The sequence below is a fragment of the Rattus norvegicus genome, chromosome 10 (assembly GCF_021556685.1).
Source record: "Rattus norvegicus strain SHRSP/BbbUtx chromosome 10, alternate assembly SHRSP_T2T, whole genome shotgun sequence".
NCBI lineage: Eukaryota > Metazoa > Chordata > Mammalia > Rodentia > Muridae > Rattus > Rattus norvegicus.
The window spans coordinates 60726668-60740072 of NC_141543.1; the positions used below are offsets into that span (position 1 = coordinate 60726668).

A 13405-nucleotide genomic window follows, 5' to 3' on the forward strand; every position below is an offset into this window, starting at 1 on the left:
GGTGTATGTGGTGTGTGTGTGTGTGTGTGTGTGTGTGTGTGTGTGTGTGGTGTTGTTCAAGGAGACCTTATGTAGGAGGAGATCTCCTGTCTCCCTTCTCTGGTTGTAAGAACAGAAACATGTCCCCTACCCCCACTACTCACTGCTCGAGTTCCAACCGTGTTTCTATTTCTATTTACTGTCCAAAGTCCCAGAGGCAGGAGATGACAGTTTAGATGGACTTAGACATTCAGACAGGCCTCTTGCCTAGATCAGCCCCCTCCTCCTTCTCGCCTGCTGTCCTGCTGTCCCAGGTTTAACCCCTCTTTCTCCTTGGACTCAGGCTGCCTCCGGAAGCCAGAGTCAGCTCTCTATACATTTAACAGGTAACTGAGGTAGTGGGAGGCAGGTGGGACTGGGGACGCCTAGAGCTAAAAGCAAGCATGATTTAGGGACTCTGAGTGGAGGGACGAGAGGGTGTTGTGTAGTCTGCTCTGTGAGAGTATGGAAGGAAGGCTGTGGCCTCAGTAACAGCCAGGCCACCTCCTGGGAAGGAAAGAGCCTCCAGTAATTCGTGTCTTTTCCCAAACGAGTCTCTGACCTCTCAGCCACTCTCCTTGAGCTACTCAGGTCCTCTATGTCCTTCCACAGGAATTCAAGTCTTAGCACAAACCCAATTCTAGCTCTAAGGAAATCTCAATTCAGTCCCAGATCTGTCTCCAGCCTGAGGGCCCATCATGGAGAAGGACTTTCAAGATATCCAGCAGCTGGACTCTGAGGAAAACGACCATCAGCTCATTGGCGATGAGGAACAAGGCTCTCATGTGCAGAATCTTAGGACAGAAAATCCACGTTGGGGAGGCAAGTGTCCAGTTTCTGGGGCCTCTCTGGGATCCTTGTCTCAGCTGCCAACTCCTCTCTCTCTCTGTGAGGACTCTCTCACTCTGAATCAGTGACCAGGGTGCTCCTGAGTCTGTCCTACTCGGGGTCATTACTGTTTGATGAAGCACCGTGACTAAAGCGACTTGGAGAGGGAAGGGCTTATTGGGCTTCTACTCCATCACCACAGTTCATTATTGAAGGACAGGAACTCACATAGGGCAGGAAGCTGGAGGCGGGAGCTGATGTAGAGATCACGGAGTAGAGCTGCTTACTGGCTTGCTCCTCATGGCTGGCTCAGTCTGCTTTATTATAGAACCCAGAACCACTAGCCCAGAGATAGCCCCACCCACAATGGGCTGGGCCCTTCCCCATCAATCACCTAGTAAGCAAATACCCTACAGGTTTGCCTACAGCCACATAGTATGGAGGCGTTTTCTCAGTGGAGGCTTCCCCCTTTCTGATGACTCTAGCTTGTGTCAAGTTGACATAATACTAGTCAACACAGTGACCCTCTGCATGTGAGCTGCTGATACCTCGGAGTGAAGGGTCCCAAGAAAAGGGTATGCTAAGGAGTGAGGGAACACCTGAGAGCTAGGGATGAGTCTTCCCCCAACTGCATGTGTGTGTGCATGTGTGCATTTGTGCATGTGCATGTACATGTGGGTGTATATGTGTGTGCAGTGTGGAAGTACATGTGTGCATGTACATGTGTGTGCATGTGTGTATGTACATGTGTGCATGTGTGCATGTGAGTGTATATGTGTGTGCAGTGTGGAAGTACATGTGTGCATGTACATGTGTGTGCATGTGTGTATGTACATGTGTGCATGTGAGTGTATATGTGTGTACAGTGTGGAAGTACATGTGTGCATGTGCATGTATGTGCCTAGGAGGAATGCAGCCCCCAGGACTGGGGTGCGGCAATGAGTTGGGTGTGGAAATGTGCACAGAGATCCCGGGTGATTCTCACTTTTTTTCTGCCTGAATCTTCTTCTTGCACATTTTGAACACAGGCCCCTCATGATTGTGGAAAGCTTTTAGGGTAAGAGAGATCCTGCCCTGGGCTAGTTACCCAGTGTGTTCCAGACACTGTGGTTTCATCTCAGAAGAAACCTGGGACTTACACCTCTCTGTCACATCTCTAATGTTTTACACGTGTGTGGTCCAGCCACGGCATCTATGTCAGCATCCTGTCTGTGCTAGCATCTGTGTCGCTTCTAGTCCTGTTCAGAAGATCCTGGGATCTCATTTTGAGGAGATTCATTTATTGCTTATTTATTTTTGATACTGCGATTCGAACCCAGGGCCTTGCACATACAGGCAAGAGTTGGATCACCGAGACCCCTGCCTGCTTTGTCAGTCTGTCCATCTCCTTAGTTTGAGGTTTTCTTTCTATTTTGTTTTGTGACAACTGGATGCTGAACACCGTGAGTTCTGTCTTGCTGGGTGCTGGGTGCTGGGTGCTGGGTGCTGAGTGCTGAGTGCTTTTATTTTTATGTTAAAAACTTTTTTAATTGGATATTTTTTATTTACATTTCAAATGTTATTCCCTTTCCCGGTTTTGCAGCCATTCCCAGCCAATAAGCCTCCTATCCCCTCCCCCTCCCCTTCGTCTATAAAGGGGTTCCCCCTCCCCAACCACTCCCCACATTCCCCTAAACTGGGAGGTCCAGCCTTGGCAAGACCAAGGGCTTCTTCTTCCATTGGTGCCCAACAAGGCCATCCTCTGCTACATGTGCAGTTGGAGCCCAGGGTCAGTCTCATGTATAGTCTTTGGGTGGTGGTTTAGTCCCTGGGAGCTCTGGTTGGTTGGCATTGTTGTTCTTAGGGGGTTGCAAGCTCCTTAAGCTCCTTCAATCCTTTCTCTAATCCTCCAGTGGGGACCCCCTTCTCAGTTCAGTGGTTTGCTGTGAGCATTCGTCTCTGCTAGCATACTCTGGCTGGGCCTCTCAGGAGCCGTGTTTTTATACTCTGGTTAGTCTTTAGTTTCCTGGGATGCAGGAAAGTGGCTTAGGACCTGTCTGACTCTTTGCACCCTAACTGTTTTGGGTTTCAGGCTTTCAGGCTGTCTCCTCAACTTGGGGAGTCTGCTAGACTCTGTCCCAATTTCTCTTCTCTGTCCAGTGGCCTGAAAAGTTTCTCTAGGGCAGCGAGTAGTGAGCTGGGCAATTTGAGGACTCATTCATTTTCCTGGCTTTCAGGGATTAACGCTCTTCATGGCCTGATGTTCAGTGTCTTGAAAATTGTTCTTTAATATATATGTATATATGTGTGTATGCATGCAAGTATATATATGTGTGTATGCATATAGATGTATGTACGCATGAATGTGTATATATGTTTGTGTATGTGTATACATGTATGTGTATGTATGAATACACATGAATATGTGTGTATATATGCATGCATGTATGTGTGTATATATGTGTTTTTTAATTAATTTTTTTCTGAAATAAGATTAAATCTGACAGCTTCTGTTTTGTCTTGAGTAGAGCATTTCAAATATGCTTACACAGTACTTTCTGTTTTAATCAATATTTCCCAGAACAACTGAATCAGGTAGCTACTTTTTTTCATTGTCATCTTAAACATGAAAAAATGAGGTCACTAACAGACTGAATGATGCCAGACCTGACTGGTGGCTCAGCTGGTTTATTCCTGCCGGGCTGGCAGGGTCAGGGACACAGGTAAGTTGGGAATCAGGAAGAGGGCTTCCTGCATGAACAGTCTAGCAGAAGCAGTCAGGGGTTCCGCTGTTGATTTTCAGCTGGGGAGATGGGTCGGAAAGCGCTTCTAGTTGGAGTATTCTATACCTTCCCGTGATGCTCAGACAGAATGCGTCTGACTAGGAAACTTACAGGTATGTGTTGGCTCATGTTTCTTAAGTCTGGGAAGCCCAGCACTGAGGGCTGTGTCTGGCAGGGCCTTTTCATGTTTCATGCATCAACCCAAAGCAGGAGAGCCCAGGGAGGGTGAATGGGACAGCAAAGGTGTGTGTGTGTGTGTGTGTGTGTGTGTGTGTGTGTGTGTGAAGGGGACTGCAAAGAGGAAGCTTTTAGTAAGACTGCTATTTTGCGATGATGTCATTAATTCATTTAGGAGGGCAGAGCCTAACCACCTTTCATTCAGGTTCTCCCTCCCAACGGTGGTGCTCTGGGGATCATAATGAGGGGTACGGCCCCATCACAACAGAGAGGAACACAGGTTTCAGGAGGGTGTCAGGGGAGGTGAGAGGCAGGGAAGGTTGTGCTTAAGGGCTTGGGATTGAGGAAAACTCTAGTTAAGTTGGGGTCCTAAGTACGGCTGCCATGGAGGGAGAGCATTGGTATGGACAGGTGGAATTCTGGATAGCCACTCTTAGAGGCAACATCTGACTCAGTTACAGCAGTAGGAAATGACTTCAGGAAGATGTGACCTCCAGGATGCGGGGTTGCTTGGGCATGGTGGTACTGAGACGGGGAAGGCTACAGAGGAGCCTGAGTGCAGGTGGATGGTACAAAAGCATGGGAGGGCCTGGGAGATGAGTCCCTCCCCTGGTCCAGGCAAGGCAAGCCGGTTCATGTAGGTGAAGATGTTGGTGTGTAACAGTGTGTGGATGTCTGTGAGTGTGAGCGTGAGCGAATGTGTTAGACTGGTAAGAGGAAGCACGGGAGTGGGGGTCAGCAGGCAGGAGAGGTGACTGCGGGAAGATGGGGAGGCTACAGGGACAGCGCACCAGTGACATTGAGTTCCTGGGGATGGGGGCAAGGGTGGTGGGAGTTGGGGGGGAGGTTTTGATTTGGAGGAGATGAGTAAAGTAGGTGGCCCGCACAATGGCTTTTGGGTCTGTGCTTTACAGTGGGATAAGCTGGACTGGATAATCCCAGCGGAAGTGTGAAGGAATGGGTTGTTTAGGATTGGGCTTGTGGGAGTGGGTATAAGGGTATTGACTAAGGGGAGCACAGGACCTAGTCTGTCAACACTCCATTCTGAAGGGACAGGGGCTGGGGAAGGTCAGAGGTGATCTGCGGGTCTCTGACTCATGGGCAGGAAGAAAAACCACATAGACCTCCTTTTGTAGGGTGTTTAGAAAAGGCCAGTTCTGCATCCTGGTCTTCTCTATGTTCCCCTGTTCCCAGGTGTGAGATCTCATCTGTGTGCACAGCTGGTAAATCTTATGTCACGTGCATGTGAGTGCTTGCCCATGCACATGTGGGTGCATGTGTGTAATTTTATGTGTGTATGAGAGAGAGTGTGTGTATGTAGGCTCAAAATCCATCTAATTTCCTCATCCCACACCTGATTTTCCCTTTTGCCCAGCCTGTGCCTCCTCAGACTTCTGTGCCCCTGTCCCCTTCTGTGTCTTGTTCTCAGTGTCTAGTCTTCTGGAATTGTTTCCTGACTACCTTCCTCCCCCCGCCGGCCCCCACAGGACAGCCTCCTTCCAGGCCCTTTCCACAGCGCCTCTGCTCCAAGTTCCGCCTCAGTCTGCTCGCCCTGGCCTTCAACATTCTCCTGCTGGTGGTCATCTGTGTGGTTTCATCCCAAAGTGAGGTCATGGCCTGGGAGGGATGAGGCAAGGATGGAGAAGTGCTCTGGGGAGTGTCTGGGCAGAGGGGAGGAAGGGAAGGAGAGGCAGAGGCACCCTGGGGGCAGGTTCTGGGTGCAGTGGTGATCAGTGGTGGGGTAGCGAGATGAATGGCGGTAGAAGTGATGGGTGACGTGGGGTCAGTCACATGCGCAGTGATGTGGACACGCTGTGACACAGCTGCACACCCATCTGGTTCCAAATGTCTCCTGACAAGGCATGCAGCTGCAAAAGGAGTTCTGGACCCTGAAAGAAACCTTGAGCAACTTCTCCACCACCACCCTGATGGAGTTCAAGGCTCTGGACTCCCACGGTGAGTTGGGCAGGGTAGCTGGCCCTTGTTCATCGTGCAGATTTGATGGGCGTGGTTCTGGGGGTTGCAGCAGGAGTGTGCTCACAGGCTGTGGGGACAAAAACCTGCGGAGAGGAGCAATCCAACCAGAGGGACCAGCAAGGCTTTTGACAACATGGGCCCTGACCTAAGGAGGTTGGGCAATGAGTCTGGGCAGGAGGTGACATGGTGGCGATTAGTCCTAGGCAGAGACAAGCAGAAGCCATGATGGCTGGGAGGTGTAGAAGGCCACTACATCTTAGGACTGTGTACACTTTTTGTGTGACAGGAGGTGGTGAGTGACAGGCAGTGGTGAGGGGTCAGAGATATGGAGGGGCCAGGCCACAGCACAAGCTGTGTGGACTGAGTGGGGCTTGGCTTGAGAACATGGAGATCCAGTGAAGGAGTTTAAACAGCACAGTGGCCTCGCTCGGGTGAGGTGGGAGTCTGGGTGGTAGATAAGTAGCATATGGGACAAGGTAGTGGACTCTTAGGGACACCCAGGCGTGTGCAGCAGAAAAGCACTTAGGAGTCAGACTGATGGGGAAGCCAATTACCATCCCTCTTTTTCAGGAGGTAGCAGGAATGACAACTTGACTTCTTGGGAAACCATACTGGAGAAAAAGCAGAAGGACATAAAAGCAGGTCGGAGATTCCCCTCCCACACCTTTCTGGGCCATCATGATGTGTTGTATGCCGTGCGTTGTGTGCTTCCCCAGAGCCATGTGTCTGCTGCATCTCTGCCCGTGTGCTTGCTCCTTAGATCACTCCACGCTGCTCTTCCACCTGAAGCACTTCCCCCTGGATCTGCGAACCCTGACCTGTCAGCTGGCGTTCTTCCTGAGCAACGGTAGGGTAGGGACAGGAAATCTCAGTTTCAGTGTGGCAGTCTCCTCCAGCCGGATCCCAGTTCCCTCTGTTCTTCTCTTCCTTCAGGCACAGAATGCTGCCCCGTTAACTGGGTGGAGTTTGGTGGAAGCTGCTACTGGTTTTCTCGGGATGGGCTCACCTGGGCTGAGGCTGACCAGTACTGCCAAATGGAGAATGCCCATCTGCTGGTCATCAACTCCAGGGAGGAGCAGGTGAGGAAATCTGTAGGTAGGTTTGATGAAGTGGCCTGACCAAGTCTTTGTACTGACCTATTATTATTTACTTTAAATAATTCTTCTTCTTCCTCTTCCTCTTCCTCTTCCTCTTCTTCTTCTTCTCCTCCTCCTCCTCCTTCCTCTCCTCCTCCTCCTTCCTCTCCTCCTCCTCTTTCTCTTCCTCCTCCTCTTCCCCTTCCTCTTCCCCCTTCTTCCCCTTCCTCTTCCCCCTTCTTCCCCTTCCTCTTCCCCCTTCTTCCCCTTCCTCTTCCCCCTTCTTCCCCTTCCTCCTCCTCTTCCTCCCCTTCCTCTTCCCCCTTCTTCCCCTTCCTCCTCCTCTTCCTCCCCTTCCTCTTCCCCCTTCTTCCCCTTCCTCCTCCTCTTCCTCCCCTTCCTCTTCCTCCTTCTTCCCCTTCCTCCTCCCCTTCCTCCTCTTCCTCTCTCCTTCCTCCCTTCTCCCCTCCTCTTCCTCTTCCTCCTTCTTCCCCTTCCTCCTCCTCCTCTTCCTCTCCCCTTCCTCCCTTCTCCCCTCCTCTTCCTCTTCCTCCTTCTTCCCCTTCCTCCTCCTCCCCTTCCTCCTCCTCTTCCTCTCCTTCCTCCCTTCTCCCCTTCTCTTCCTCTTCCTCCTCTTCTTCCTCTTCATTTTAAAAACCAATGAGTCCAATTAGTGATACCAGTACATGCATGGGTATAGAGTCATCCATTGAAGCATGGGCATCTAATGGGGGGTGGCTTAGGTGTGTTTCTGGACATGACAGCTGTTACACACACGAAAACACACAGTGGCTGTGGTTGCACGCACAAGACCTGAATAAGATCAAGCCAAAATCCCAGGATGGAGGAAAGCCTTGGATGAAGGACCATTGGCAGCTGGCTGCTGGGTGAGGAAGGAGCAGTTTTCTTCCTGGGCGCATTTCTTATTTGTAACCTAAAGAAGAGTACAGAAGAGTGTGGTAGGGGTCATGGTGGAACAATAACTGGTCCTAAGAAGTGGGAGCCAGGAATCAGGAGTGGCATGAAGCCAGGGACAGGTGACCAAGTCTGATAGAATGCTGGCCAAGATGACTTTAAGGCTAGAGCTTGGGAGCCAATCCAGTACAGGGACTGAGAGTCCCTTCTGGCTGTATAGGTTGTAGGCTGTGGCAAAAAGAACAGAATGGGGGGGGGTGGGGATTTAGCTCAGTGGTAGAGCGCTTACCTAGGAAGTGCAAGGCCCTGGGTTTGGTCCCCAGCTCTGAAAAAAAGAACCAAAAAAAAAAAAAAAAAAAAAAAAAAAAAAAAAAAAAGAACAGAATGGGAAGACTTAAATGGCTCCCTGCAGTGGGTCCTTGGGTCCTCATTGACCATAAGTGTCCTGTGTCTTCCTTCCCCACTACCATTCCCAGATAAAGATCAAAGTTCATGGTGGGAAACCAACCTGTTAGAGTGGGCGGAACAGTTTCTCACAAGGAAGGTAATAATGATAGTGTTTACAGCAGCACCTACCACAGCCTGGACACGTTCATGAGTTCATTCATGTCTTTAGCCCTTAAAATCTCATTGGGTGGGCACCAGGGAAGACAGAGGTTAAGTAATGTGCCAAGGAGCCAGCAAGTCATGATGCAGTCAGGGTGGAGACCCACCTGGCCTCTTTGGTCAGTGTTTTCACTACCGTTTACAGTGCTGAAGCAATGAAGCCATTTGATGCGGAAGTCAGAATATATTTCCTATTTGCTGTCTGTCAGGCTGTGCAAGTGATTTTCATGGTAATTTCAAGCACATTTTGATTTACTGATCAGACTGGAGTTGGCTAGTATTTCGTTAACTTTGACACAGGAAAACATCGGCTTTATGTAATGCAGCTGGAGTTGGCTCACGAGTCCACGATTCCAGCTTTTCGGTGGGCCATGCTGTCATCCTTCTGAAGGTCCCACTTAAGGCCTCTGCCTTGGCCTCATCTCTGGCTGGCAGACAGGTGTGGCCCTTGGCTTTATTTAGTCTCTCTCCATTATTCAGTGCCAACCCTTTTTGGACCTCTGTGTTTTAGATTAGTGGTTCTCAACCCTGGGGACCAAATGTCAACAACCCCTGCCTCTTACTTTCGAACATTCTGATTTAGTCCACGGCTCGTGTCAGGATTGCTCGGCAGAGTGCTGCCAGGAACCAGGAAGGTTAAGGGGTTTATCCCACCGAGTGTTCGGCACTGTGGTTTTGATTAGGAAAAAAATTTAACAAGAGTGAAATTTCTCAGTGTTTAGGAGGACCATGAGGAAGCTTTTTCTCATTCCTCCCTCTCCCTCTGCCTCTGCCCTACCACAAATGCTCCTCCAACCCTTCCCTGACTTCGGTCCCTTTCCTACTTTGGAGCTGAGGTCTTGTTTTGGTGTCCAGCCTGGCCTCGGACCCCTGGGTTCAGGTGATCTTCCTCCCTCAGACTCCTGAATACCTGAGATGATTTTAATAAGTAGATGTATCTTTCATATTTAGTTTTCAAGGTTTCTAATTACATGTTTTTATTTAGGTGTGTGTGTGTGTGTGTGTGTGTGTGTGTGTGTGTGTGTGCACTCCTGTGTGGGAGTGCAGGGCCGAGTGTGCATGTACTTGCCATTAACACAGAAGCTAGAGAGGATGTTGTGTGTCCCCTTCCAGCATCCTCTGCTTCTTCCTCCTAAGTAGGGTCTTTTTCTGACCCTAGAGGCTCATAATTTTGCTAGACTGGAAGCCTGGAGCTCTCAGACATTGTCTTATTTCTGGCCTGTTTCGTGTAACTTTACAAATCCATGTTAGCTCTAGACTCAGTAGCCACCCGTTCCTCCTGGCCCTGGTTCCCTGGGCTAGCTTGCCAAGCCACCCAAACCCATCCTTCCCGAGAACATCTACACCGACAGCCAATGACCGCTCCGCAGTCTCGTCCTCTCTTGCCCACCTAAATCGACACAAATGGAAAACACCAGAAAGCCTAAATATTTAATACCAGCCAGATTTGTGTCAGTAAATCTCCAACCCCAATACGTCCATGCAAAGAGCACACAACTCAGTTATAATATTTATAAGCCGTACGCCTAGATTGGGCAGATTCACCCCTACACTGCTCTGTTCCCCAGCTGAGATTCCTTGCTACTCATGACTTCTCCAGGTCACGTGGTTCTGCTCCATTTTCCACCTCCTCTTCTACTCTTTTCCTCTCTCTCTTCATCCTCTCTCTTCCTCTTTCCTCTCCCTCCTCTAAGGCTTCCAGCCCCACCTTTCCTTTCCACCGCCCAATCACAGGCTTTAGCCTTTGTCTGACCAGTTAAAATGGGGAGCAGGTTCACACGGAATCACGTACAGGATCCGCTCCTCGCTCCTCGGCAGGATTAGCATCAAAATACAAACAGCGGGGCTGGGGATTAAGCTCAGTGGTAGAGCGCTTACCTAGGAAGCGCATGGCCCTGGGTTCGGTCCCCAGCTCCGGGGGGGGGGGGGGGGGGGGGAAGAACCAAAAAAAAAAAAAAATACAAACAGCACCAGGCAGTCCACCACACTGGGCACTCTTGGAACCAGGGTTACAGGCATCTGTTGAGGCATCTGGCTTGTTATGTAGTTGCTGGATTCTGAACTCAGGTCCTTATGCTTACGGAGCAAATGTTCCTAATTACTGAGCCCGCTCTCCAGCCCCATTCTCCATCTTCACATTTGCTTGTGAGATGAGCTTGTTTTTCTTCCCACGGTGTTGTGGAAGATGAGTAGTTTGTTTTTAGTTACTGTAGTGGTGATGTATATAAAACTCTAAATGGAGGGCTGAGGTTTATTGGCTTCAAAAACTAAGTACAAGTGTCCAGAGAGATGGGCCAACAATTTAAAAGCCACTGCTGTTCTTGCTGAGAGCTGAGATTCTGTTCCCAGCACCCACATGAAGGCTCACAACACCTGTAACTTCAGTTTCAAGAGACTCGATACCATCTTCTCATCTCCTTGCATACCAGGCACACACACAGTGCACAGACGTACATGCAGGAAAATGTATACTCATAAAATAAAATGAATAAAAATCTAAAAATTAAAAAAAAATCCCTAAGAGTTTATATAACTTTTCATATGAAAGATGGGAAAAGCATCTTTTTTCCCCCTGAGACAAGATCTCATGTAGCTCAGGTTAGCCTTGAATTTGCTATGTAGCCAGAGGAGCTCTTGAACTCCTGACCCTCCTGCCTTTGCTTCCTGGTTCATGCGGTGCTGGTGGGAGTAGACTTAGGGATTCCTGCATGTTGGATGGGTGGGGTGCCAGCTGGGCTGCATCATCCACTCTAGCACAGGTCTCCTTAGGGTGCGTTGTCCTCAAAAACAACGATCAAAGGTCTGTGGAACATGTGGCTTGTATGCTCAGCTGTCAGGGCTGGGCAGCCACAGCTGCTTGTGATGTCCACACCCCGCTTCCACCCTGGGGGGAGGGGCAGGAGTTCTGCAACAGTTTCATTATTGTTACTGTTTCCAGTGTGCACAGTTCCTTCTTATGTCCACTTAGGAAAGGGCAGATGGATGATCCGAATTGGTCCTCTAGCACTGTTTGATGACTCCCCCCTCTGCCTCGAGCTCCAGGATGGGATTTTGATTGTATACATTTGTCTTAGTCATTCAGTTTCCTTGGTGATGCGATTAGAGACCACAGAGAGCATCAGGTAGCAGCAACTTGAACATCCTGTCTCCAGGTCCCTTTGCTCCATCCCTGTTGATATTTCTGAATCTGTGAAGTAGCCTCCCTGGCCCTTGCAGCTGCTTCTTCACACACAGGACATTGTCCTACATGTAGAATTCTAGATTTTATGGGCGCTGCTGTTCACAGATTCTGCTCTTGGATAAGAAACCATGGTCTCCGGAGAGTGTGAGGGGAATTGGACAGTTTTTCTCCAAATGCAGGTAGGATAGCATTTCTCCAAATGCTATCAAAGGAGATTGTTAGAGTGTGTGCTGGTCAAACTGACCCTCTGCTTCCTTTATAAAACCAAGTGACCAATCATTTCCTTGCAACCATACAAAAACAATGGAACTTAGATTCCCAGGAGCAGCCACATATGTCAGAGCAAATGGTTCTAGTCCTACGGAGCAATCTGTAAGCACAGGGATGTTTGCACGGACGCCCCTGACAATTCCCCGGCTCTAGGCCGGTTGCCTTCCATCCAAGCATCTTTCTACCCTCAGTGGAAACTGTCAGACCCCATGTAGCCAGGTCAAAATGCAGTTTTGGGTGGTGGGCCCGAGTATGGAAACGCTGGGACCTGGCAAACCTCAGGAAATGACATCAAAATCACAGCAAGAGGACGAGGGGCCAAGAGGGAGACAACTGAAAGCAAGGTACTTCGTGGGTTCTGGGATCTGCGGTCCAGCAAGGGCAGGATCCCAAAGATGCTGTGTGCAGAAGATGGAGTTGCCATAACAACAGTGCTAGGAATGGAGTGAAAAGTGGGCCCAGACTGGAAACAGGATGGTTGTCACAAGCTACATACTGGTTGGCTTTCTAGGTAATAACTTTCTAATAACTACCTTGCAAAGGGAGTTACTATGGCACCAAACTTGGAAAGGTACTAAGGCTCAAGAGAGACCATCAGTGCAAAGCACTTAGTACAGCACCCAGCCCAGTAAATGTTCATTTAGCTACTCCTGTGGAGGAGCAAGCAGGGACAAAGCTGCTGGTCGCTGGGGCTTCAGCAGGGGCGGGCTGGAGTGTGGCTCCTCCATGCGCAGATGGATAAAGGATGAGGCAATTTGCTCTCCCGATTGTTTTTCCAGGAATTCGTTGTAAAGCACAGGGGCGCGTTTCACATTTGGATAGGTCTCACCGACAAGGATGGCTCCTGGAAATGGGTGGATGGGACGGAATATAGAAGTAACTTCAAGTAAGTTACCTCCCGCATCTCCCTGTGAGTTTGCTCCAGGGACAGCCGCCTGGTCTTTCACATCAATGGACTCCCATAGGGCCAGTTTCCCCAGTCTTCTTCTTCCCGACCCTGCTCCCCCATTTCAAAGCCTGTGCATCTTCAACCCTTCAACCCTTCCAAGGCTGTGCTTTTTTGAGGTGGGGAACTATGGGGAGGTGGGGAGGCTGGACCTTGAGCTTTCTTTGGCTTACCTTCTTAGGAATTGGGCTTTCACTCAGCCAGATAACTGGCAGGGCCATGAAGAGGGGGGAAGTGAAGACTGTGCTGAAATCCTGTCAGATGGCCTCTGGAATGACAACTTCTGCCAGCAGGTGAACCGCTGGGCTTGTGAAAGGAAACGGGACATCACCTACTAGGAGTCTGCTCTACTATGTCTTTGTCAACCCTCCCCCCAACCCCCGCATCACTCATTAGGAGTCTGCTCTACCATGTCTCTGCCCCACCCCATCACCGCATCACCCCAACATTTTCACTGGGGATATTGGAGCAAGAAAGAGAGACAGAGTCCCAGGCATGAGGGGGGTTATGGGAGAATGGAAAGGGGGTGGCTCTATGGTCTCATACGTTAGGAAGACTGAGATTCCACCCCTCTTCACAACTTATTACAATTGTTATAAATTTCAACAATGGAGTAGGAAAGAAAAAAATAAACAATACCAGAAACTCA

At 49.7% G+C, this 13405-nt stretch overlaps 1 protein-coding gene across 3 annotated transcripts; it reads left to right on the plus strand.

Moving 5' to 3' along the window:
- Positions 1–226: 226 nt before the first annotated feature.
- On the plus strand, positions 227–13405 carry Asgr2 (asialoglycoprotein receptor 2). 3 transcript variants are annotated; one of them, NM_017189.3, is made up of 9 exons: positions 227–365; positions 685–840; positions 5273–5389; positions 5646–5741; positions 6333–6404; positions 6523–6609; positions 6696–6841; positions 12590–12696; positions 12938–13398. In NM_017189.3, exons 2-9 carry the CDS (start codon positions 717–719, stop codon positions 13092–13094), a joined length of 906 nt encoding a protein of 301 aa, NP_058885.1. In that variant the 5' UTR covers positions 227–365; positions 685–716; the 3' UTR covers positions 13095–13398. The 3 variants fall into 3 exon arrangements, with proteins under 3 accessions (NP_058885.1, XP_087427220.1, XP_087427221.1); XM_087571095.1 differs by lacking the exons at positions 227–365; positions 685–840 and adding exons at positions 3437–3548; positions 3629–3721 and having other exon boundaries at positions 12938–13405; XM_087571094.1 differs by lacking the exon at positions 227–365 and having other exon boundaries at positions 691–844; positions 12938–13405.

What these genes read in the sequence shown, in the direction of transcription:
- Asgr2 (NM_017189.3), top strand. Translation starts at nt 717, where the DNA reads ATGGAGAAGGACTTTCAAGATATCCAGCAGCTGGACTCTGAGGAAAAC. An exon ending in CAAGGCTCTGGACTCCCACG is followed by an intron (nt 5,742 to 6,332) that starts GTGAGTTGGGCA and finishes CCTCTTTTTCAG; the next exon opens with GAGGTAGCAGGAATGACAAC. An exon ending in GCAGAAGGACATAAAAGCAG is followed by an intron (nt 6,405 to 6,522) that starts GTCGGAGATTCC and finishes CTTGCTCCTTAG; the next exon opens with ATCACTCCACGCTGCTCTTC.